The sequence below is a fragment of the Pipistrellus hanaki genome (assembly GCF_964339955.1).
Source record: "Pipistrellus hanaki genome assembly, chromosome: 16".
In the NCBI taxonomy this organism is placed as follows: Eukaryota; Metazoa; Chordata; class Mammalia; order Chiroptera; family Vespertilionidae; genus Pipistrellus; species Pipistrellus hanaki.
Window position 1 is genome coordinate 28,978,182 of NC_140518.1, and position 25,786 is coordinate 29,003,967.

The following is a 25,786-nucleotide window of genomic DNA, read 5'->3' on the forward strand; positions in this document are numbered from 1 at the left end:
AGCATGCGAGAGAAAGAAACACTGGTGGGCTGCCTTCTGCATGTTCCCTGCTTATGCGTCCTAACCAGGAGTCAAACCCACCACCTTTTGGGGTGTAAGACAACGCTCCAACCATCTATGCCACACCAGCCAGGTCTCTACCTCGCCGGTTAACAAACAAAATAGAAACCGTGGGACACACAGCATTTTGAATGGATCCCTGCCGGCAGGGAAACGACAATCCTACTTTGTATGTGCAGTGAGGAGGGATGGAAAATGTATTTCTGTGGGTCTCAGTCCACCATGCAGCGAGAGCAGAACTGCCCCTGCGAGGCCCTGTCCGTGGTCCTGCCCTGTGTTTACCATCAGCCGCGTGGATCCCCACAGAAAGCCCAGCTTGAGAGAGACAGCGAGGATCTGATACTCTCTCTCGTGTCTGTCACAATGGAATGACATGGACAAGATGGAATTGGGTAGGAACAGAGCCAAGGAATAGGTTTAGATTCAAAAAATCATTGACACAGACAACAGGCCTGATCTCTTCAACAGGGAGCGTTGAAAAACAAAAAGAACTGCATTCGAGTAAGAGAGACTTAAGGGTCACAACAACTGGCACTACACAGTTACAAGAATCTGGAGAGAAAATTAATTTAAACAAAACAGGAAAAAAAATTGACATTTTGGGGCCAACTGGGAAATGTGAATAAGGTCTGCATATTAAATGAGCTGAGAATTTATTGAAGCAGAAAAATGCTAATCATTTAACTGGGGGGAAATCAGGCTGCAAAACAGTATGCACAGAATGATCTCATTTTCTAGAGAAAATCTACATATACCCATAGAAACAGCTCTGGAAGCACGTGACCAAGGCGTCACAGTGGGGCTCCCTGGGAGATGGGAACATGATATCCTTATTTTTGCTTGTGCATATTTCTTTTCTTTTCTTTTTTAAAATATATTTTATTGATTTTTTACAGAGAGGAAGGGAGATTTTTTACAGAGAGTTAGAAAGACTGATGAGAGAGAAACATCGATCAGCTGTCTCCTGCACACTCCCTACTGGGGATGTGCCCGCAACCAAGGTACATGCCCTTGACCAGAATCGAACCTGGGACCCTTGAGTCTGCAGGCCGATGCTCTATCCACTGAGCCAAACCAGTTAGGGCCATATTTCTTTTCTTTATATATATATAATTAACTTCAGAGAGGAAGGGAAAGGGAGAGAGAGAAACATCAATGATGGGAGAGAATCATGGATCGGCTGCCTCCTCCTGCATGTCTCACCCTGGGGATCAAGCCCACAACCCAGGCATGTGCCCTGACTGGGAATCGAACCGTGACCTCCTGGTTCATAGCTCGATGCTCCACCACTGAGCAACCCCGGCTGGTCTCCATATTCCTAATTTTCTACAGTGGTTATAAACTGCTTCTGCAAGGCTGTAAGACTGTGCTTTAAGTAGAAAGCAATCGCCGACCCTCCTCCAGGATGGAGGGAATCCTGGCTCGGCAGAGGTTCCTAAGAAACACCCGTGGGCGTGGAAAGTGTGGTGGCCGTTCCAAAGGCGGCCTCCCTCTGAGCCACCTGCCTGCGTGAGTGCTGGGCTGGACGGCCCCGCGGGGTCTCCTGGCCCAGCCCCTCTGTGTTATAACTAGGAATCACGCAGTTAGTGAGCAGCAGCTCCAGGGCTAGAAGCCAGAGGTTTGGTCCCTGTGGGTCATGTGGGAAGGTCTTAGGGCTTCAGGAAGAGGGGCTATTTGGCTTGGAGAAGGGAAGACGGGTAGGGAGGAGGGAAGGGGGCAGGAGCACCGTTTTCAAATATTTAAAGGCCGCCACGTAGGAGACAGCCCCGTGTGAGTCCCCGTGCAGAACCTCGATGACTATGTGACCAGCAGATTTGGCTCCAGAGCAGTGGTTCTCAACCTTCCTAACGCCATGACCCTTTAATACGGTTCCTCGAGCTTGCTAGCGGTTCTGTGGGTCGTGACCCACGGAACCGCTGCTGTAGAGCCCAAGACCATCAGAAAACACAGATATTTACATTACGATTCATTAACAGTAGCAAAATTACAGTTATGAAAGCAGCAACAAAAATAATTTTATGGCTGGGGGGGGTCACCACAACATGAGGAACTGTATTAAAGGGTCTCGGCGTTAGAAAGGTTGAGAACCACTGCTCTAGCGTGCGTGAGGGCGAAGGTTTTAACAACTGTGCAGCCAGGGCACGGGGTGGGAAGGGTGCTGGGGGCTCAGGGCTGAGCCCATGTGGCCTCCTGCCGGGGGCTGGAAGGGTACAATTCTCCCAGCAGCCAGCATCCCGGGAGGAAGGAGCAGGCTCTCCCTGTGCCCCGGGGCGGCTCAGCCTGCCTCAGGGGAGGTTGGCCAGCCTTTGTGGAGGAAGAAGACCCTGGTGGCTGCAAAAAGCGCCCCTGAGCAAAGCCCTGAGAAGCAGGAGGGCGGGCGGGCAACGTCTGCCACCAGAAGGCTGGGTGGGCTGCGAGGGAACCCCACTGGGACGGGCTACCTGAGTTCTCAGACTTGACACCTGCCTCATCCACTTCCACCCACTGCTCCCGGGCACTCCCTGGTCCCGGCCACACCCAGGTGCCTGGGAGCGATGACCTGTCATCCCACCTGCAGGTGGCAGGGAGACGGGACCCCATGGAGCCATGCCCTGGGTACCCTGTATTCTGAAATGCCAGGCAGGAGCTGTCCTGGGCACGGAGCGCCAGCCAGCGCCCCTTTGAGGCCCGTGGCCCCCTGCTCCCCACGCACAGCCCGAGGCCTTGGGAACCCGCTGCTCTGGCCTCTGCCCCCTGGCCGTCTCTGAGTGCCCGGCTGCAGGAGGTGGGGAGGCTCAGTGCCAGGCGGGGGCCCTGCCCTTCCCCCCTCCCCTAGCCATCGTCACCAGCCCCTGTGCCCGCATGAGAGGACACGGAGGGAACGGAGCAGCGCCCACCCTCTGACTTCAGCCCCAATGACAACCAGCATCTCCCCCGCTTTGCCCCAATAGACACGGGCCGCCCGGCAAACGGCAAACACCGAGGCAGCCGCTCCCCAAGGCCGCCTCTGCGGGCCGCCGCAGCCCCAGCCACACAGCCCGGGCCTCCACCGGAGCCTGAACGGGGTCCCCGCAGACACCCCCTCCCGTGACCCAGGCAGGGGTGCCCTCCAGGAGGCAGGCCGGGGGGCGCCCCCGGCTGTCCTCCCGCCCCCGCCTGGAACCCCGAACCCCGCGCGCAGACCGCTGCGTCTCAGCCACGCGGGGCGGCAGGGGCCGGGGTCCCAGGCCCGTTCAGGCAGCTCCGCGCCCCGAACCTCAGCGGGGTGCGGGTCGGCCAGAGGGGCCGGCCCTGCGGGGCAGGAAGACGGGCAGAGAGGATGCCCTGGGCAAGGTGCTCGCAGGCCTGGCGCCCAGGGTGGAGGCGAGGGTCCCCGGGGCAGGCGGGCAGCGGGGGAGGGGACGGAGGTGGAGGGGATGGAGGGGTGCGGGCCGGGCTGGGGGGGGGGGGAATCGGGGAGGGGGATGGAGGGGTTCGGACCCGGTCCGGGGAAGGGAAGGGTGGGGGATGGAGGGGTGCGGGCCGGGTGGGAGTGGGAAGGTGAGCGGGGAGGGGATGGAGGGGTGCGGGCAGGGTCGGGGGGGGGGGGGGGAAGGGAAGGTGAGCGGGGAGGGGATGGAGGGGTGCGGGCCGGGCCGGAGGGAAGGGAAGGGAAGCGGGGAGGGGATGGAGGGGTGCGGGCCGGGCCGGGGGGAAGGGAAGGGAAGGGAAGCGGGGAGGGGATGGAGGGGTGCGGGTCCGGCTGGGGGAAGGTGAGCAGGGAGGGGATGGAGGGGTGCGGGCCGGGTGGGGGTGGGAAGGTGAGCGGGGAGGGGATGGAGGGGTGCGGGCCGGGCCGGGGGGGAGGGAAGGGAAGCCGGGAGGGGATGGAGGGGTGCGGGCCGGGCCGGGGGGAAGGGAAGGGAAGCCGGGAGGGGATGGAGGGGTGCGGGTCGGGCTGGGGGAAGGTGAGCGGGGAGGGGATGGAGGGGTGCGGGCCGGGCCGGGGGGAAGGGAAGGGAAGGGAAGGGAAGCGGGGAGGGGATGGAGGGGTGCGGGCCGGGTCGGGGGAAGGGAAGGGAAGGGAAGGGAAGGGAAGCGGGGCTGGGGCGCGGCCCCTTACCTCGTCGCCCTGGCCGAAGCGCAGGCCGAGCGCCGCCACGCGCTCCACGCGCAGGAGGCCGTCGGGGTCGCGGCCGCACACCTCGAACACCTGGCGCAGGCGGCGCACCGAGCGCAGCAGGGCCGCGGGGGCGCCCGCCCAGCCCGCGCCGCCCGCCATCCGCCCGCCGCCCGCGGTCAGCCCGGGCCCCGCCGCCCGCCGCGCGCCGCCATCGCCCCGGGCCCGCGCAGCTCCCTCCGCCCGGCGGCGTGTGAGCGCCGCAGCCCGGCCGCCGGGGCGGGGGCGGGAGGCGGAGGCGGAGGCGGAGGCGGAGGCGGGGGCGGGGGCGGGGGGGGCGGGGGGAGGCGGCGGCGCGGGGAGGCGGCGGCGCGGGGACCGCAGACAAAAGGAGCCGCCGCGGGCCGGCGCTCCGCTCACGCCCAGACCTGCCGCCGCCGCCGCTGCGGACTCAGTTTCCCTCGGGGAGCCGCGCTCGCCTCCTCCCCCGGACACCCGGAGGGCGGGTGACAGGTGCCGGGACCGGAGCTGCCCAGGCCCCGCCCTCCGCGGGGAGCTCAGTGACAGCCCTCCGCCCGCAGGCTCCCTGCCCAAGGCCAGCCCATCTGGGCCCCTCTGGGGGCGCGGAGCACTCGGTGTGTGCCAGGCGCTGCATACAGTAGCGTGTTGGATTGGGACAGCCACCTCCAAGGAAGCTGAGACCAGAGAGGGTGAACTACTTACCCCAGGCCACACAGCTTGGGAGAGGCAGGGCCAGGATTCCTACTCTGTCTAGATCTGGGTGGATCTAGACCCCCTACCCTTAGCTTTCTCTGTGCTGCCATGGGAAGATCAGTCTGCAGGCCTGGGTCCCCACAGGCCTCCCTGGGGTCAGTCTGCAGGCCTGGGACCCCACAGGCCTCCCTAACAGCCCTCCGGGGCCAGCATTGGGCTGGGGAGGGGTGCAGAGAGGAGAAGCAGAGACCCGGGGGCAAGGGAGGAAGAGAGAAGACCAGGGGCAAGCAGGAAAAAAAGGAAAGCTAGGGACTTCCTCTGGGCTTGCCTGTGCAGGCCTCAGGGACACTCACCACCAGGGGGAGGTCCCTCCCTTCCCGCGGTGCCCACCCTCTGCCCTCCTGGGTGTCCTGGATGCCCTAGCTCAGAGCCTAAGGACTGGCAGCAGCATCCAGGCCTGGACCTTAGCCTCCTCCCAGGAGCCCTCAGCTGAGCCGTGCTCAGAGCTGCTCATGGTGACACCATGGGGGCCTCCAGGACCTGGCCTGGCTCTCTCTCCTTCTACCTGGTTCCTCAGCATGCCAGACCCTTGTGGTACCCGCTGCCCTCAACCCCCAAAAGGGCTTCCACTGAGCCCACTCCACCCTATGCTTTCCAGCTCAAGGTTTCCTCCTCCAGGAAGCCTTCCTTGATGCCACCCCACCTTGCCCATTCGGCCGAGTTCTGGTGCCTTCCTCCAGATTCCTACTTAGTGTTGTTTTAGATATATTTTATTGATTTTTTACAGAAAGGAAGGGAGAAGGATAGAGAGCTAGAAACATCAATAAGAGAGACACATTGACCAGCTGCCTCCTGCACACCCTCCACGGGGGATGTTCCTGCAACCAGTGTACATGCCCTTGATCGGACTCGAAACCTGGACCTATCAGTCCGCAGACTGACGCTCTATCCACTGAGCCAAACCGGTTTCGGCTCCTACTTAGTTTGATCATTCTCTGGTGGGGTGCCCATCTCCCCAACCACGCTGGGAAACCCTCCAGGGCAGGATGTGTCTTAATCACCTTCCTGTCCCTGACCTCCAGCCAGGAGAGGGTCCGGAGGAAGGAAGCCCAGAGAAGACGGCCCTCCCTCGTCATTTTCGGGGGCAGTGCAGGGACTCACGGGTTCCAGGGGAGTCTGGGCCCAGGTCTGCACCCGGGCTGGGTGGCCTCCTCTCTCGGGCCTCCGGTTCCACCTCTGTGGTCTCCTGCTCAACCCCAGACACTTCCTGTGCGGCGGCCACCGCGTCCCACCTCTGAGGAGTGCCAGGCTCCAGGCCGGAGCTCCAGGGATGAACTTCACCTTTAGCTGCCCTTTCGCCCTTGACACTGAACTCCTACAGGAGCACGTGGGCGAAGAGAGAGCTCTGAGTGTGAGGATCGGTGAGTCCGAGATATGGGAGGGTGGGAAAGGGGAGGCCTGGGGCGAGGGGTTCGGGGAAGAGTGTGGCTTTCTCAGCCAGCGGGATGCTCCTCAGAAGAAGGAGTTTTCTCATCTGTACACAGGGGGCAGGCGCAGCGGCTCCCTGAGGGGTGAGTGGGCTAGAGCCCATGTGGGTGTTACTCCTGCTTGTGTCTGTCCTATGGCATGGAGGCCGGGCAGGCGGAGAGCCAGGGGTACCAGGGGAACGGAAGAGGCTGGAGGCAGGGGGTGGGAGCTGGGGCGGCGGCCTGACCCGGGTCCCTCCCCTTCATCCCCGCCCAGCAGCTCAGGCCTGTATCTCCCACCCAAGAGGCTCAGCTCAGCAAGGAGATGGGCAGGAGCTGGGGCTACCCTCTGTTGGGAGCTGCTGAGTTGGCTCTCAAATTCCCCAAATGGGGGATCAGGGGAGCTGGGAGACCTCATTCCCCCATTAGTTGGCAGAGGTGGGTGGGTGCCTCGGGTCAGAGCGAGAACAAATGCCAGGTGAACCTAGCCCTTAGCCCACACCAGGTGTGTGGTTCTCCCCGAAGAGGCTCACATCAGATTCACACGGCCCCTCCTCAGGGAGCCCTGCCAGCCTGAGCCTGGCTCTCCTGCCAGCTTCCTCCCAGCAATTTTAGGCAATTTTCTCTCTGCCGGGCTGCCTATCTCCCCAGCCAGATGTGGGCTTGGGCAGGTCCTGTTTGTTGCCCCCACTGGCACTCTCCTGGTTGCCATTGTCCTTGCTGCGGGCAGGGGACAGAGACAGGAGAGCAGCCCCAGGCCTTGCTGAGCCCACAGCTGGCAGTCGTGGCATCACGTGACTGTGCTGCGGGTCCAGGCCGTGGGAGCCCAGGAGGGCCCGCTCAGCGCTTAGGAGGACCCTCTGAGCTGGTGCAGTTTCCAAGTTCCCAGGGGCTTAGAGGTGGGCCGGGTCCAGATCCCCAGGGCTCCCAACTCCGTGGTCTGAGAACTGCAACAGAGAAGGCAAAAGAACACCCACAGCAGGGCCCAGCTGCACCCCGGGAACATGGGGGTGGAGGGGTTGCTTCTAGGGGAGGGGTGAGCAAGAAGGCGGGAGCCTCCCTCCCCCCCTCTTCCTCCAGGGCATCTCCCACAGCTGCACAGCCTCAACGGGCACATCTGGGAAACACACAGGGAGCAGCGGCTGGGTTCTGGCCCGTTCTCTAGGCTAGATCCCTTGCTGAGAACCCATCTGCCGGCTTAGGCCTCTCCTGCTTGGGGTACCTTCTCACTCGCGCCCTCTCCCTCATCCCTCTTCCTCTGGCCAACTCCTGTCCTTCCAGGTTCGGTGGAAGTGGCGCCTCCCACAGGAAGCCTTCCCTGACCACATTCTCCCTGGCTGCTGCCTCTCCCTGTGCTCCTGTCGCGTTCTGTGCAGAGGTGACAAGCACAGGCTGTGTGGGGCCACCCTGCACATGGGGGGAAGGCTGCGGTGAGCGTCAGGTGAGTGGATGTATGTAAGTGTGTGTAGCAGCTGGCCAGATCAGGGCCACACATGGTGAGTTCCGGCGATTGCACTGTCCTGGCATCGCTGACTCCTGCTTTTTATCAAGCGCACCTGGGAAGGAGGCATGAAAGGTCCCAGAGGGCAGGGACGACTGTGTCATTTTTCTTTTGATTTTTTAGTTCCCAGCTCCGAGCACAATGCCCAGTGCACATAGACAGTCAAGGAGTGTGAAAGGATGCATGGAGGGGGGAATGGGCAGATACGGTGTGGTGGGCTGAAAGATGGCCCCAAAGAGTACCCACATCCTAACCCACGGGCCCTGCGAACGTCCCTCGATTGGAAAGGGAGCCTGGGGGGAGCTGAGGGGGCTCTCAGTGCGGCCACAGGAACCTCCTAAGGGGGAGGCAGAGCAGGAGAGGAGGCAGGGTGGCCCGGGGCAGAGGTCGGAGGGGTGCAGCCAGAAGCCAGGGCATGAGGTAGTCCAGGAGCTGGGACAGGCACGGAAGGCAGCTTTCCTGGAGCCTCCGGAGGGAGGGCGCCCCTGCCAACGCCTTGATTTCATTCTTCGGGCTTCTCGGACTGTGAGAGAATGTGTGTTGTTAAGCCAGCAGGTGTGAGGTAGTTTGTTACAGCAGCCACAGGAAACCAGTACCCAGGGGATAAATATGATGCGGAAGATATGGAAGGTTATTAAGAGGCAGGCTTTGGAATCCCAAACAGCTGAGCTGGGCACCAGGGTCTGCTGCCCGTTTAGCCTTATGACTCTGGGCGAGTGAGTGTCCCTGGGCCTCAGTGTTCCTGTCTGTAAAGTGGGGACACTGGCAGTTCCCACCTTGCAGTCCTACAGGATTTTCACGAGCATCTGAATGTGACGCGCCTCCCGCGGTGCCTGGCGCGCGGTGGTTTTTACTGTATCAGCACCAAGAGGCTTAGAACCAGGCTCACAGGGGAAGCACTGCTGGTTCTCCTCCAGGGGCCTCCACTTTACCATCCGTGTTGTCTAGAACTGGGGCAGGAGTAACAGCTTCTTCCTGCTCACAACCTGCTGTTTTGTCTTAACCGCGAGTCATTATGGTCTGGGGAGGAAGAATGTGGAGTGAGCCCTAGGCCTTCTCGCCTGTTCCGAAACGCACCCAGCCAGCAGAGCTTGCCTGCAGACCAGCCAGCGCTGCTGGGGGCGCTCAGGGCCCTGGCAGTGCTGGGGGGTGTCCAGGGTGAGCAGGGCATCTGGAGACCTTGCCCGTTCTCACTGGGAGGGGTGGCTGGGGAGCCAGGGGTTTTGCTAAAGGCAGGTGTCCACCCAGATCTTTCTCCGGTCCTCAGAAGGGAGCAGGACCAGCTGATCGCTAATGTTCCTTCCAGGATCCCAAGGAGAATGGCAACGTGAGTCCGCTATCCAGCTGGGCTCCAGATCCTTTCATCAGAAAAGAAATGGCTCCTAAAAGTGGCTTTGGGCCAGGGCACCAGCATTTACCCCCGGGTTCCTTGCCGGCTCTCACCTGCCTCAAGTCCACTCAGACCCGAGCCTTCCGTTGCTTCCAGCCTTCTCTGCTGCCCCCTGCTGTGGAAAAGAAAAACTCCTATGTCTTCAGCGTGGGAAGCAGGCAGGCCCTGTGCAGTCAGATCCCTGCCTGCGCCCTGTAAGACGCGGCAGAACGGCAACACAACCTACCTCACTGTTACACACGAATTAAGCGCTTACTGCTTCCCAGGAGCTGTGTGCGGCAGGGGCCTCAGTTCCAGGACAATGACTCCACATGCCCTTGACCGGAATCGAACCTGGGACCCTTCAGTCCGCAGGCCGACGCTCTATCCACTGAGCCAAACCAGTCAGGGCCACTCCGCTGTTGTAGACCTCCAGGTGGCTCTCCTCGAGCAGCAGTCATCCATCGGTGGTCCGTGAGGTCTGAAAGGTTGGCGACCGCTGTCCTGAGTACTTCCTTGATGCTCTCCGTGATGCCCCCCCCCACCTTCAGCCCCCTTTCTTGTACGAATCACTTAACACCTGTGTGCCGCATCTCCCTCACCTTAAACCAGAGCTAATTATAGCAGTACCTCCTGGCTTGTGGCAAGCCCGTGGTGCAGCGCCTGGCACGCAGCAGGCCTCGGCGAGGGGCAGCGGGCAGTGCCAGGCCAGCAGAAGGTCTCCCCTGAGGAAGAAGCGGAGATGAAACTGCCACACACCGAAGGTCCTCCTTCCAGCGGGGTCACCAGGAGGAGGGCCCTGGATGGTAAAAGCCGCACTGGGAGGGATTTGCACCGGCTGCTATTGTGAATGGCGCCTTTCTCCCATTAAAGCTTTTTATGTGGCTTCCTGATAACAGAGCCTGGCTATTCCATAACCCTGCAGGGCACCTGGAACAAGGCCTGGCTCCCGCACGCTGAGGCCCAGGGTGTAACCAGGAGGACAGGGACCTTGGTGATCACAGCATTGCGATGAGAAGCTATCACCGGACCAGGAGAAAGGCCCGTGGTGCCAGGAAGCATTTCCAAGAGGCGGTGAGGCTGGGGTTCATTCATGAATGATTAGATGCCGCTAACGCAAGCTTCAGTATTTTGTTAATAAAGTGTTTTTTCCCCCTGGTCTCCCGTAGAATCCCAGGTGAGAGCTTGGGTGGTGATGGTTGGGCTTTTGCTGAAGGTGCGGGTCCCCTAATTCCTTCCGGCCGCCATCTGCGATGACCGAGTCGGTAAGAGCGTCCCTCCCATTCACTCCTCATCTTCCTTTAACCCCGGGGACAGATTCAGAGATAGAGCCCCCCCGATTCTGGCCAGCCTGGGACTCAGGCATACCTTGATGGAGTTTTTAAATAAAGAAGATCAGGCTGCAGTCCCCACGGTGGGACATAGCAAGGAGGAACACGAGAACAGAAGGAGCCGTTCTCCTTCCTGGCGTGCAGCTTTCCGCCCAGGCACCCTGCTGCGCATGCTCTCCCGGCCACGCCAGGCCAGCCCCGGTGACCTCCTCCCACAGCCACGCCTCCACAGCCCTATTCCAGCCGCTTAATGGACACCTCTCCGCCAGGACAAAGCTCTCGGCCATTTCTCAAGACCCGAATCCTTCGTCACCAATCCTGCCGGGACCAAGCCAAGCCGTCTTACTGACAGAGCCCCGGGGGGACGAGGAGTGCGGGGAGTGCCTGGCCATCATCAGGGGCATGCTGTGGGGTCAGCGGGGTTGGACTGCTTCCTAGAAAAGGGGAGCACTGTGATGTAGATTAAACTTTCACTGTTCTCCCAGCACCTCCTGCCCCCCCATCCTCACCCCCATGGGAATGGAGGTTTCTGGCCAAGCAGTTCAGATCCCCAGAGGGCAAACACTGTGCAGGCAACACTGGGCACAGGGGCCCCTACAAGATACACCACAGGACCCGCGCCCTCAGGGAGCTGAGAGGATGGAGGGTCCTCACCCTGAAGGCACTGCTGCTTGTGACTGTGCTGCAGGGAGGAGGGAGGAGCCGTCTGCAGAGCTGGGGATTCTCTGCTCCCGGGCTGTAGCCTGGGCACCGGGGGAAGTGGGTGTGGATCTCTCCCGCCCCCAGGGCCACAGCTGGAGGGTTTGCCTTTGCCTCAGAGGTGGGCCCAGCACCAGCCTCTCTCCAGGGGAGGGCCCTGCGGCCTCAGCACTTGCCGTGCACCAGCAGGTGTCTGGCTCATGGTCCCTTCAGCCCTTTGTTTCATCTCAAGAGGTCCTGGCTTTTCTGACCGACTGCTCATTTGAAAAGAAGGCAAGGCAGCTTACCCCAGAGAATAGTCATCCTCGGTCTGGCGGGCCCTAAAAAAAAAAAAAAAAATTTTTTTTTTTTGTGGGGGGAGGAGGGTTCAGGACACAAAACCCGAACATGGCACCTTGGCACACCGACTGTTTCGAGCTGGAGCCTGAGAACATGACTGAGGCAGGAAGGTGACGCTGGCCTTTCGCCGGCCCTTCTCCCTGGAACGGGGCACAAACCCTCCTGCGAGAGCGCCTCCCTGTGGCCGGAGGAAAGGAGATCCTGGTCTCCAAAGACAAGGCCAGGACAGACGGGCCTCGCTCAGCCCGGCTCACACTTGGCACGTCCTCCGGCCTGCTGTGTTTCTGCACGAAGGACCCCCTTTAGCAAGCCCAGCGCAGAAATACTCCTCTGAAGGCTGCCGTGTCGCCTAGAACTACAGCTGCGTAGGCTTTTCTCCTGTTAACCTGTCCTTGTTGGTTTCCTTGTCACACCCAGCCAGGAACCCTAAGAGGCCAGAGGCAAACCTTCCTTCCTGACACCTTTTCCCAAAATCACTCCTTTGAACAGGTGAGAGCGGTTCTGGAATAGAAGCCCACAGGCCGGAGGGCGGGGCTGGGGGAGAAGCAGCCCAGACAGCCTTCAGAGAAGGAAATGGCCTCATGTTTCAAAAGGTCAGCGAGGAGTGGAGGAGGTGAGGAGACAGAGCTGATGCATGTGAAGAAATTAAATAACTCCCCACGTCTTAGAGCAGATTGAATTTACATTTTACTTAAAAAAGGGGGGAGGGGAGTACATACACAGGGAGGAAGATGGGGTGGGAACGATGGTCTGAAATAGGTTTCTGTGATGTCCCCTACAGTGACCGGTTCTGTCTGTTGGGCAGTATTTCTCCTGCTGGCGAACGGCTGCTTAGGACGTTACAGGGCGCAGACCAGGGCACTGCCGAAGGGGAGGTGCGATGGGAGGGAGAGGGGGTTGTCATTTACAATGTAAGTTTATAATACACAGCATTTCCTTTAAATGATGCAACGCCGTCGCAGGAAAAAGTTAACAATACTAACACGAGAATAATCAAATTTTTGTTTGTTATCCATGTACAGCAACTAACTGCTTTACAAAAAAGCAAAATAATACAATATATCATCACATGTATTTACAGTGTAGTAAATATACTTTTCTGTCAAATTTTACACAAACTATTTACAGGTGAATATACTGCATTAAAAAAAAGTGTGTGGCTGACACTGAGTTTTCATAGAAGTCCATTGCATAACATTGACTAAGACATGCCTCATTATGCCAGGGGATGAAGGGGAAATGGGAAAAGAAAAAAAAAAGAAGAAACAAAAACCTAAAATAAAACTGAAAAAACCCTAAAGCCCACCGAGCAGGGAGGGTTGCCTGCTTCCGTTCGGCCGCCCCAGAGCATCCGTTCTGCCCTGGGCGCCGGCTCAGGGCCTGCGCGCCGCACCCAGGAGGGACCAGGCGCGGAGGGACAAGCTCAGAGCACTTGCCGCTTTCCCCGAAGCCAGTGAGCCCTGTCTCCGTGTTGGCAAACAAGGGCACACCCCTGGAGCTGGGGCGGCGGTCCAATAGGCAGACTACGCACAATAGGTAGTGATGAGTTCATGTTTTCCTCTTGAAAAAGTCAGGGGAAAATCCACAAATCAAAATCACATGACCTACAATGTCCTTTATGGAACTTGCATCAGATGTTGCAAAATGGGCAACTTGCTCTGAATATCAGAATTCCCCGAGCAGGTTATAGGTATGAGGCCTGGAAAAGGACTTCATCCCTCAGGGGAGCATACGTGAGACACATACGTCCTGGGCGTTTTAGTTATTTGGAAAGCTGGAGTTCCCTCAAAAGCTGGAAGTTCTTTAAACAATGAAAAATTTAAACCTGGGTAAGTTTTCAAATTCTCAGGTCGTACTGGTCAAAGAAGGTTCAATTTGGTTTGTGCAACGCTGATCATTTCCGGAGGTACTTTAGGTGAATTCCTTCCGTTCATTCCACTAGAGGGCAGTGCATACCTTTAAGAAATACCATACCTTGGAAAACGTGTTTATGGAAAGATATTTTTTTTAATAGTAAACCTCTGGAAGTTTATCTATTTTGATGAGAAGGAAAACAGCACAACAGTACCCACTGTCATGTGCACCAAACTAACCGACAAAGAAGAAAAACAGGAAACCGAAATGATTGAAGGCTCATGTTGGTCTTTATTCCAGGAGCCACGGAGGGGTGAAGCCTGCCGCGGCTCCGCTGTGCGAGAGCCAGACCGGCACAGCAGCTTGGCGTCCTGGGCACTGGCTGCCAGTGACCTGTTTCTACGCCCAGTGCCGGTCTTAGATTCTTTATAGTCTTAGTTGCTCTGTTATTATAAACAACCTATTCTAATGCAGCCTCTACGATAGTTAAAAAGAAAAGTTTAGTTAATTGCACCTGTCTTCAATATTTTCCAATAATTTTATGTCAAAATACCTATTAATACTAAGGGTGTTTTTTTTTTTTCCTTTTATTTTTGGCAAATGGTTCTTACTTTTCCCAGGACTGTAAACAAATTAAAAAGATTAAATTCTTGTTATTTCTGAATATCAAAAGCAATTTTATTTACATTAACATATTACATTGTTACTGTGTGGATAAATGTGAAATGTGTTATATTATTAAAACCAGAACACTTACATGTACCATTATATTCGTTGATTGAGCTGTGGAATCGAATTTACTGAAATCCACTAGGAATCAGCACTACCGAAAGCTCCCCTCTCAAAGCCACTACATCTCACTGTGTGAAGGGGACCTGGGACTCGGGGAGAATATCTTTTTGTAATAAATATGGGTTTAGTCCTGAATTGGAACGGTCAGATACTATATGCTCACTGAAGTCCAATTGTTTTGCACGCTGCAGGTACCCCACAGACACTGGGTCTCCGTTACTATGGAGACCGCCATGCCATGTTAATCCGTCCGGTCAGTAGAGCAGCACCTCGTAAGGTCCCTTACAGTCACGCCAATGCAGGCTGACTAGTCTTTTCACAGTGATTAAATGCAATTCTATCATATACAACCCAGATGTTTGGCTAAAGAAATTCCTGATTCTTTTGGAGGGAAAGGGGAAGAATACAAGACAAACTATGTCTTGTCGAAGACATTTTTGTTAATATACACCACACTCCCTCTTTCTGGGAAATTATTAAGCAAAGTAAAAGCAATAGCTACTCAAAATGAGTCACGTACCATTTCATGTTGCTCTGGAGCTAATGCAAACATCTACACAAGTTACCTTCTCGGAACAACTTTCAACCCTTTGTTCACGGATTACCCTGCTCAGAATTATTTAGGAAAGAGGAGGAGGAGCGGAAAATGTATAATTACTATACTTAGTATAGTTTTGGTTTATAAAAACAAAAAAACAACAACTTTTTAGCATAGTTAAAGATTAAAACATGATCAGCTGGAAAAAAATAAACTAGTTTGGATGACTGAGTTTGGATAAGGCCTCAGAACCCTTCGCTGCAATTCGGTAATGTTAAGATAATATGTGGTTACACTTATTTTCCTGTAATTATTGCTAATACTCAAGTGTTAGTATTTCTTAAGAACCCACTACAAAATAGTAAATCCCGCCACCCCCCGAAGTACCTCGCCTGTGGCTAATGGTATGAAGCCACTGAGGCCTGACCCTTATGGCTCCTTCGGTTTTGTAAGGTATAAAAGTCCACAGCTAAAAGTCGGATTAAATATACTGGGGTTATAATATTATTTCTCCCATACACGTCTATCTTGGAAAGTGTGTTCGCAGACAGACACTTCCCTTTGTCTGAGGAAGAGGAAACCAGAGGCGGGCTCTGTGCCCATGGCCTTCCCCGCCGACAGGAGGAGAGAATCCAGTCTCTCTCTCCGCTGCCATGCTCAGTTCAGGCGTCCTGCCTCCCACACTCTCCGCAGCTGTTCTGCACACTTGCCTACACCAGACACACCGAGCGCAGGAGGAGAAAGTGACGGGAAAAGCAGCATTAGTTTAGGCAATGCTTCCTAGAGTTGATCATCTGGCAGCACGGCAGCCGGGTGGGCTCTTGGTGACCAGGAAGTGCAGCATCCCAGCCGGCGGCGAGGGGTCCCCAGTGCAGAGCCCGCGTGCGCACGTCAGGTCTGTTTGAGAAAGGAAACAAAGAAAGCTTCACACGATCTTCTTAATGCTATTACGTTTGAAACTGCCAGTGCTTCTCTGCTTCTGCACTTGGCTTGCGGATCCGTGGCGAGTCCGTCCGCTGTTACAGTGCCCGGCGGTTGGGGAGAGTTCAACGTTCTCCTTGTCGATTCCTGGAGAGAAACAGAGCAGCCAGTTACACCCCCTCTGGCGTGAGGGCCAGGGTGGGGTCTCATGGCTCGTACACAGGCTACAGCCTGGAGGGCTGTTGTTGCACATTTCATTTCATTTTATTTTTTTTAATTATTATTATTTTTAAATATGTTTTATTGATTTTTTTTTTACAGAGAGGAAGAGAGAGAGAGATAGAGAGCTAGAAACGTCGATCAGAGAGAAACATCGACCAGCTGCCTCCCGCACACCCCCTACCGGGGATGTGCCCACAACCAACGTACATGCCCCTGACCGGAATCGAACCCGGGACCTTTCAGTCAGCAGACCGACGCTCTATCCACTGAGCCAAACGGGTTTCGGCATGCACATTTCATTTTAATAGTCAACTGCTAGGATGCGTGTGAAGACCCTGTCACACAGGAAACCTCACATTTGGTAAGCAACTTTTGCTCTCACAGCAGAAAAACAGCACAAGGAAAAGAAACCCCGGGGAAGCTGCTAGAGGCAGGCAGGCCTGAGCGGAACTCAAGGCTAGCAGGGAAGACAGGAACTCCTTCCTCCAAGTCATCCCAGCAGCTTCCAGCAGAGGGCAGCTGCTCGCCGCACAGCCCTACTGCTGTCCATACACAGAGCCCCACACTGCAGCTACAGAAGACACTGATCCTCATCTCAAAGAAAGGCAGAGCTTTTTATTTCTCTCATCACAGTGCCTGTGCCAAAGGAACTCACATGTTTACTGAGAAACAGCATACCACAGACCACACTGCAGAATCTCTGCTTTGGCCTCTTTTGCACCATGGCCAGCCAGCCAGCTCAGGTTCCACATCTTCAGCAGATGCCACTCATTTCTCTGCTGGCGGTGAAACCTCCCAAACAGGGCCCTTCCATGAGTTTTACAAATAGTCTAAGTAGTGACTTCATAACAGTGACCACAGCAAAAACAACATATTATTTAGACCTCAGATTAGCAAAGATTACAAATTAGACAGGTAACTGAACAGTGGTTACCTGTTCTGTCTCCTTCCAGAACTACTTTATCCTTTTTCCCCTCCTGATTTTATTCGGCATGTATATTTATTACTTTCTGCTCATACTATCACAACCTGTATATACGTCTTATTTCTTCTACTAGAATACAAGTACCCAGGAGGGCAAGTGGCTCTCTGCTGCCCTGGGCTCTGTGTGTGGCCACCTTTGGCGCAGCCCTGCCGCTGCTAGGCTGTGGCTCTTTCTGGAGGAAAGCAGTCATCACAGTGCAAGGTGGCAATGCCTCTGAGGACAAGGGCCTGTGCAGTGATAATAAGAATTAAATTAGCCCTGGCCAGTTTTCCTCAGTGGTTAGAGCTTTGGCCCACGGACCAAAAGGGTCTCGGGTTCAATAACAGGTGAAGGGCATGTACCTCCGTTGCAGGTTCATCCTGCCCTGGTCAGGGCACATGCAGAAGGCAACCAATGTGTCTCTCTCACGTCCATGTTCTTCTCTCCCCCTCCCCCACTCTCTTTAAAAGCCAATGGGAAAAATATCCTCAGGTGAGGATTAAAACAAACAAACAAACAAACAAACAAACAAAGAATTAAAGTTATATAAATTGTAGTTACATAGATTAAGTCACTAAAGTGAAGGTGACTTCAAAGAAATACTAAGAATATTCCACTTTCTGTTTTGTTAAGCAAATAACCTTCAGACCTCTCTATAAAAAAATTTTAAAGCCTTATTTATCTCCAGTTACATTTTAAGGGTAAAAAAGCAAGCTATAACATTTTATACATACTATGACCTCAACTACGTAAAGAAAAGAAACTGGAAAGAGGGGCACCAAAATGTTAATAGTGATTATCTAAGGGTGGTGAGATTATGGGTGACCTTTTCTTCCATTTTTCTGAATCTTCTGTTTTTCCTAATGAGCCTGTGTTCCTTCTAATTAAAAGCATTACAATATCTGTAATTGGCCAGTATGGCTCAGAGGTTGAGCATAGACCCATGAACAAGGAGGTCACTGCTGGACTCCCGGTCAGGGCACATGACCCCATTGCAAGCTCAGTCTCCCGTGTGGGGTGTGCAGGAGGCAGCCAATCAATGATTCTCTCATCATTGATGTTTCTCTCTCTCTTTCTCCCTCTCCTTCCTCTCTCTGGAAAAAAAAGTTACAGTATCACTCACTGGCTTAGCCCCATCACGCATAACCCAAAGATCCAATGCTACGTGAGAGGTTGAGGTCCTACCTCTGCTCTCAGATTCAATATTCTTCTCAGTTCAATTCTTACTTGTGTGTGTTTTCTTCCGATTTAATGACCCACCTCTATACTCACACACAGATAAATGTGGCATGACTGTGACTCCTAAGTTAACTGCACAGCAAAAATGTTGTATATTAAAGATAAAAGGAGAAGCTGACATGAAAATGTTGGACGGTTATTTTCAAGAAAACAATAAAATAAAAATTGCATTATACTTACACCAAAACATAGCATCTTGAAAAAGCAAGGTTGTATGACAAGAATGACTTTAGTATCTAGTTATGGCATTTAGGTTTCTAAGCATCATCCCCACTTTGGAGAATTTTGGCACCATTCATTGTTTTTACCCTCTTAAAAGTGAATCTAGAAACCTTTCTAGAAGTTGGTGAAGGATTTGGTCTCAACATTCTATTGGAAAAATGTCAGATTGTCTGCGATTCTGCTCCAATGGAGACAGTATCCACCTGTACTAGTCCCTGTGTTTTGAACTCTGAGCAGACCTCTGTGCTGCACTGCCTCTCACTGAGGCCTCTCGGGAGCTTTGCATCCATTTCTCTCACACCCCACGCTCTCCCTTCTGATCCTCAGCGGAAACAAAAGCAAAAATGGATGTAGTGACAGAAACCCAGGAGTCACCGCCCAAGTGGAATCAAGGTAAAAACTCATTTAAGGTCCTGACTGGCCAGGTGGATTCCCCCACAGATGAGCTGTGGTCAAACATGCAGCCAGTGACAGCCATGCAGGCGGAAGCAGCTGGGAACCCTCTGCAGCAGTGCGCTAACAAGCACTGTGCTCAGCGGACTGTGGTGGTGTATTACGGATAAGGATGCAAATTCTGAGTAAAAGGCGTTTTTGCCCCAAATTTAGTGAATCGAGTAAATTACATTACGTTATAGTTGTTTAAGTTACATGTCCATTTCCTCTGCTTGCACATGAGTTCCTTGAAGGCAGGTATCAGGATTTAATTAGACAACTGGGGATACAGATCTGACCTGACAAATAACTAAAACACCTAATCTTGATGTTTGTTTTTTAAAACACCAAAATCCTTTCCCAACCTAGAACCTGATATTGTCAAGACACGATAAAAAGGACGGATCCCTTTTAGTTCCTGAGAGGCTGAGGGAACATGGGTGAGGTGATTTGTGAGAAGTTACACAACAGCAATGAAAGCCTAATAATAGCCCTAATCTCCCACCACCCGCAAAGCGACACTAGCAGGTTATGACTGCATTGCTTAGCTTATTACACATTTAATGGGCGAACCTGTTTAAAGTCTTATTCCATGCACAAGAGGGCAAACATGTCAGAAGACCCAGGTTTGAGTCTGGGTTGGATCAGATCCCTGATCTGGTTCTAGTTCTTAACCTGGCCATGAAGGATCAGCAGGTTTGTCTATTTCAAAGGGTCCTTAGAAGAATCAGGTAAGATAAATAACAAAGACCACATGACGTACTATAAAAGAAGTTTTAGAACAAATGCATAGACTTTGACCTTTACACTACAATTTGTAAAATTATGAAACTAATGTAAATAAGCACAAAAAATAAATCTTGGAAGAAAATACAACTATAGCTTCATATGCTATAGTAAATACATTTTCATGGACACATGTTAAAAATATAAATTTAGACATAGTCGTATTTTGAGCTAGATATACAAAATAGTAACTATGATAATTTAAAAAATTTAATGGACTTTCATCAATTGCTAACACTTTCTCTATTTGGTCTATTCTTTCTACATAACAATTATAGAAGAGTAAAAGAAAAAAGGCATCTTTTATAGATTAGATGAAAGTGTGTCATTTCACACTTTTTCCTTCTTAGTACTTAGAGCTAACTAAGGACCACATTCCTTTTTTAAACACATGGGTGATAGAGTGGACAGCCAGCTTTAATTTGTAAGAAAATGCTGGGTTGATTTTTTTACATTTGGGAAAATAATACTTCCTAGGCTAAACACGCCTCAAACCACACCCCCTGCTTCCTCAGGAGCTCTCCCACAGGCTCCTCTAACCTGCCTGTCAGTCCAGCGCTCGGGGACGGAAGCGCTCCTGTCCTCAGTCGCTCAGACCAGAGGGCACATAGGGACCCTCAGCAGCGGCCTCCGAGTGCCCGGCGCTGCGCCAGGCTGTGCCTACAGCGCCGGGGGAATGAGTCTCATGCCGTGTGCCCAGGACGAGCGCAGGAAAGCAGTGTTTCGTGCAAAGACGATGAAAGGAACGAGTACCTTGATGAGGAAACAGCTGCATGAAAACTGCTGATTTAGAGGAAGGCAGGGAAGCTTCACAGACACAGAATGAAGAAAAAACAGGAGTGAGTGATGGCCGTAAGACATAAGAAAGGTGAAATGTGATCAGATACTGGGTACTTATGTTCCTGGGTTTTGAAGAAATCTGGTTTTAACTATTGAATTCTGATCATTAATTTCCTAAATATTACACTCTGTAAATAAATGGCAGAACTTATAATTTTACAGAGTGTTTTTTATCCTTTATTACAATTAAGCATTTTAGTTTAAATCAAGAATTAAACTTAAAAAATGCAATGTAAAAATTAGCAGACGTTGCACCAAGCAAATTGCTCAGTTTAACATTATCTTCCTCCCTTAAATACAGGGCAATAACAAATAAAAATAAAAAATAAATTAAGAAAATACCAGATCAAGTTCTGGGGATACCATAAGCAGTTCCCTAAAACATTCAAATCAATTCTGAGATTTTTAAGAATGGAATACTATGCTGCTGTAAATAATAACGCCGAGAGTGAGACATTTTACACCTGGTAAACATGTTAGAGCTTACTGACTCAGAGCTCAGTCCACAGGCACACCTCGGGGGTATTTCAGGTTTGGTTCCAGACCACAGTCAAGCAAGCTCTATGTTTTACTGGCGGAGTAGCTTCCATTAGTAAAAATAATGCAACCTCCGTGAAGCACACCAACAAGGTGTGCCTGCCCGTGTGGGGAAAAGGTGTTCAGGAATATCCCTGTGCACACAGCGCTCACACTGCTGTTGGTCTAGGAATGCTTCCCTGGAGGGCTCTGCATCACAGAAGCAAAGGGAGTGGACAACTGACAGGCCTGGACGCAGCCCCAAAATGAAGGGAAAGAAAGGAATTCAAAATGAAACTCAATTAAATAAGTTTTTGCTCCAAAAAATGCAAGTCCATTTATCAACAGTAAAATAAGCTGATCAAAGAAAAAAATTAAATTTATTTTCTAGTAAGAAACATTTAAAATAGTCCTAGCCAGAATGGAATACTACGCTGCTGTAAAAAAAAAAAAAAAAAAAAAAAAAAAAAAGGGAACTCTTGCCATTTGCAACAGCATGGATGGACCTGGAGAGCATTATGTTGAGCGAAATAAGCCAGTCAGAGACAGATAAATATCACATGATCACACTCATTTGTGGAATATAATGAACAACATAAACTGATGAACCAAAATAGAGCCAGAGGAAAAAATATTTTAGAATATGATAGAAGTAATTCTGTTATCTGCAGATTTTTAATATTTCCTATAACTTTTGTGATATTATATTATGTTAGTACAGTTTTGGTAACATTATTATACTTAAAATATTTTTCTTGAAATATCTTTATTGCATGTAATATTATATTTAAAAGTTTTCTTTGAAATATTGATGTTTATTGCATGTAACATTATATTTAAAATTGTTTTCCTTGAAATATTAATGTTTACTGCATGTAACATTATTATACATAAAATAATTTTTCTTGAATTATTAATGTCCATTGTATATAACATTATTATATTTAAAATAGTTTTTCTCAAGATATTAATAAAAGAAAAGAAAGAAACAAAATAAAATAGCCCAGCTGGTTTGGCTCAGTGCACGTAGAGTGTCTGACTGAGGACCAAAGGGTCCCAGGTTCGATTTCAGTCAAGAGCACGTACCATAGCTTCAGGCTCCTCCCTGGCCTGGGCCCTGGTCAGGGTTCATACAGGAGGCAACTAATCGATGTGTTTCTCTCACATTGATATTTCTCTGTCTTTTCCTCTTTCTCTTACTCTCTCTAAAAATCAATAGAAATATTTAAAATTGATCACAGACTTCTTTAAAAAAAAACCTGTAATTCACACTTTTTGGGGGAAGGAAGTTCATAAATTTCTTACCTAGCTGATTTCAGCAGAGAATGTTGGAAACTACAAGAAAATACAGTTCGGTGGCAGATCCTGCTAAGCACCACAGATCTGGAGTCTGCATTGACATGGGAAGTCTGCAGCAAAGGGCTGCTGAGCTGTGCAGTACAGCAACTTTTGCTTTTTCACACTCGGCATCAGAGCATTCACCTGCTTAAGGCTCAGTACACTGGGTGCAGGTTGATGTTGGGTAATTTGGTAACAAACCATAAAGAGCTTCTTTAAATACTTCTGATGGGCCCTGGCTGACAGGAATGGAGATGGGGGAATCTTCTGTTTTCTATACAGGTAAATAGCCAAGCTGAAATGCTGGACTGAGCCTGGGACCTGGCTACGCTTCATCACTTCTTTCAGCCCACTGAGACCAGCAACCAGCTCCATAAATTGAGTAAACAAGGTATGATTACATGGAGCGAAAGACATAAAGCAGTATACCTAATTGCATCCCCCTACCAATTAATCTGAATACTAAAATAAAAATTAAATAAAATCCCAACTAATATTTTGACAGGTTTAACATCACTTTAGTAGTAGCCAAAGAGGCAAAAGTTTGCTCAAAATGAATCTTTGAAAACAAGAGAACCAACATAGGCAGAGTTTATTATTTTTCTCACTAGAATCAACATTATAAGCAACAAATAACCCAAAAAACAGAGAGCCCTACAGAAGAAAAGGAGTGCTGGACTTAAGGTAAGGCGGATGGAAGTAATGAGACAGCAATCAACGAACAAACAAAGAACAAGGGAAAGGAAGGCAGAAAGGTGACAGACACATCATCGCTACATAAAGCAATGAATGTGTTAGAAAGATACTGGACAGGGTTCTGGATGAGAACTGAATGATAAAGCAATGAGCTCAGTGCTTCTAACCCTCAATCTGCCCATTGCACACAGCGTTGTGAGCCTAGAACTAAGTAACCCTACAGTGCTCCCAGCTCCAAAATGCTAAGATTTTAAAGGGCGGGGACAATGGCGAGGACAAGAATTCAGAGGCTGCAATATCCAGAAGAAAGTACAGTTTAGCTTTTGCCCTTGCTTTAACAGCTGAAATGCCAATTATGAGGCAAGAACACTGGAGGATCCCAGGGCAATGCTTTTCAAACTCCCTGAGCACTAGAATCACTGGGGTGTTTACTAAACCACAGAGGCTGGAAGGGGTTCCTTGTGCAGAAGGTCTGGGGTATGATGCTGGCATGTGCATTTCTAACAAGCTCCCCAGTGATGCTGACACTGCTGGGCTAGGCCCACACTCGAGACACACTGTCCGAGGGAGGAAGTGACGGAGGGCGAACAAACATGGTTATGTTGTGGGGAGGGGAGGAGTGGGCCAGGTCTCCTTTATTTCCTGCTGAGGGCTGCGGGTGTGTGTGTGTGTGTGTGTGTGTGTGTGTGTGTTACAGAACCTGATAAGGCACTGTAAGGTGACTGATAAATAAATGCTGGATCAAATACGTTGTTTCTTTTGCTAACGAAAGCTTAATAAATGAAGTTATTTAATATAATCCTACCTAATAAAAGAGTAACATGCAAATTAACCAGGACCACCCCTAGGGTGGTAGAGCTGTACGAGACCATGCACTCTGACACGCGGTGAGCCCGTAATTCTGCAGGTCTGCCATGTCTGCCATCTTGTTCATCTCAGCCCCACTGAGCTCTTAGCTCTCAAATCTCATTGCACCCCTCCTAGTCGCATGCTGAATTGGCATGCTTTTCCCACTTGGACCTGAGAGTGACTCCCCAGTAAGGAACCTGCTTAGGAGCTTTAAGATGTTACCTCCTTGCGATGGCCTTTCTGTCTGCTTGCGTATTTGCTCCTACACTTTCAGGCTGGTTTCTAGACTGGTAGGTGGCTGCTGGCTGCAGGGAAGTGGGGTACTGCCTTGTGTTTCTGGATCCAGTATGCTGTGTCAGACACAGAAGCCCTCAGGGCAAGGTTAGTATATCTAGTAAGGGAACTGGAATTCTGTCCACTTAGAGGGCAATGCGCTTTAGGTTGCTCTTCCTGCCCAAACTCTGAACTTATCAACCTTGGAACACTCTGTGAATATCAAGTATTTCACTATCTAATATATGTGTTTGAAAGTAGAAAGCTTTATAGAAGAACAAAATTCCACTCAGCTACAAAGTAAAGAAGAAACGTAAAATGAGCCTCATGATAAAAAAGGAGCAAAAACTGCTTAAACTGATAACAAGGGAATTCCTAATGTTGGTATATTAATAGTACTGTTCAGATTTATAAAAAGATGACATTTACTGACCTGGGGAATGCTGGGAAGTTGCAAGTGAGGTCATGGAATTAGAAAGGTTAAGGTTAGCAGTGATACTAAGCTGGCTCTGCACTGCAGGAGGATAAGGAGATGTGGGTGTCAGGAGGGACTCCTCACTGGTTTCTTCATCAATTCCAGGCAAATACGTGTCAATCAAGGCATCAAGAAACTTAACAATAAGCTCAGCATAGTCTGGGATTTGTGTTTGCTGTAATGGAAAACAGGAAATTATTTAGCTCCATTCTTTCTTTAACCCCTTAGAAGCCAAAATGATTTATTCAATTTTCATTGTAGGCTTCAATTTACTATTTTTTTCCTTCCTTTGTATTACGGATCATTTAAAAAGAGGGGTGGAGTAATATTTATAGACTACCATGAGACTCACCACGGGGAATGTTATTTGGCTTATACTTTCAGGTTCCAGATGAACCTGCAATTACTGGAAGCCATGCTCAGACAAAAACCAAATAATCCTGAGACAATACAATTACAGGAATGCTGTCTAGTCAGTTTTTCCAAAACAGAGAAAATAGGCAGAGCATTATCATCCAGCTGTCATTTAGAGACTCACTGTGAAGGACTACTTGTAATCAAACCTCAGAAATTCCTGCTGGTATATAGTTATTTCTGTGATTTCAGACCCATTTTTTTTTTTAAATGACAGCCTTTACATAGCATGAGATATTCAGTGATAACTAACAAATATAAATTAACTTCCCAATTCTTAAACTTAATAAGTTTTAGGTAATCCATATTAATTTAGTACCACTGTATCTGCAACACTGCACTAATTACTGTGGGGGAAGAAACAGACATCTGCCTTCAAGGAACACCAATCAGTTTAGAGAGCGACCAGATCTAGAGAAAATAATTAAATACACATTCACATAGCACTGTATCAACTAATGCCAATCAAAGAACAAACTGAATAGGAGCAAATAAGGATATATTCAGGGATGAATAAATCTAACCCAACAGGGTGGGAGGAAAAGGTTTATATGAGGTAGATTTTTTCCATTATGCGATTTTTTAAAAATTGAGATTTGAGATATAACAGTTCCAGGTCATGAGGCAGATTTTAACCATAGGCCACGCTCCTTCCTCATTACAAGACACGTCAGTGTGCGCATTAGGATCGGCAGATGCACGAGGGACTGAGGGAGGAAACGTCTATAGAGATTTATCACACTCTTCTGAAAAGTCAAACATAAATTGAACTGAGTTTTCTACAAACGCTAATATATAAACATATTAAAAGTGCTGCCTCTTAGAAAGAATCTGTGGTGGAAACTTTAATAAAAATAA

The 25,786-nt window shown here is 50.8% G+C and overlaps 2 protein-coding genes and 1 long non-coding RNA gene across 12 annotated transcripts in view; 1 reads left to right on the top strand and 2 right to left on the bottom strand.

Moving 5' to 3' along the window:
• The window catches only part of RAB11FIP4 (RAB11 family interacting protein 4), a 93,382-nt gene extending 89,006 nt beyond the window's left edge, over positions 1-4,376 (bottom strand). Inside the window, exon 1 of the mRNA XM_084862748.1 lies at positions 4,142-4,376. Within this exon, the coding sequence (XP_084718874.1) occupies positions 4,142-4,300 (159 nt within the window). The 5' untranslated portion in view covers positions 4,301-4,376. The remainder of the gene's footprint in view (positions 1-4,141) is intronic.
• Positions 4,377-5,815: 1,439 nt separating this feature from the next.
• On the top strand, positions 5,816-10,329 carry LOC311610514. The gene is made up of 3 exons (XR_014792965.1): positions 5,816-6,273; positions 7,600-7,759; positions 9,126-10,329. It is a non-coding gene; the product is annotated as an uncharacterized lncRNA (long non-coding RNA).
• A 3,729-nt stretch (positions 10,330-14,058) lies between these two features.
• The window catches only part of NF1 (neurofibromin 1), a 222,318-nt gene continuing 210,590 nt past the window's right edge, over positions 14,059-25,786 (bottom strand). For 8 of the 10 annotated variants that reach the window (XM_084862720.1, XM_084862719.1, XM_084862717.1 and 5 more), the window contains 2 exons: positions 24,473-24,689; positions 14,059-15,809 (listed from right to left, as the gene is read on the bottom strand). In XM_084862720.1, coding sequence (XP_084718846.1) covers positions 15,667-15,809; positions 24,473-24,689 — 360 coding nt within the window. In that variant the 3' untranslated portion in view covers positions 14,059-15,666. The remainder of the gene's footprint in view (positions 15,810-24,472; positions 24,690-25,786) is intronic. The other 2 variants (XM_084862716.1, XM_084862724.1) reach the window with 1 other exon arrangement.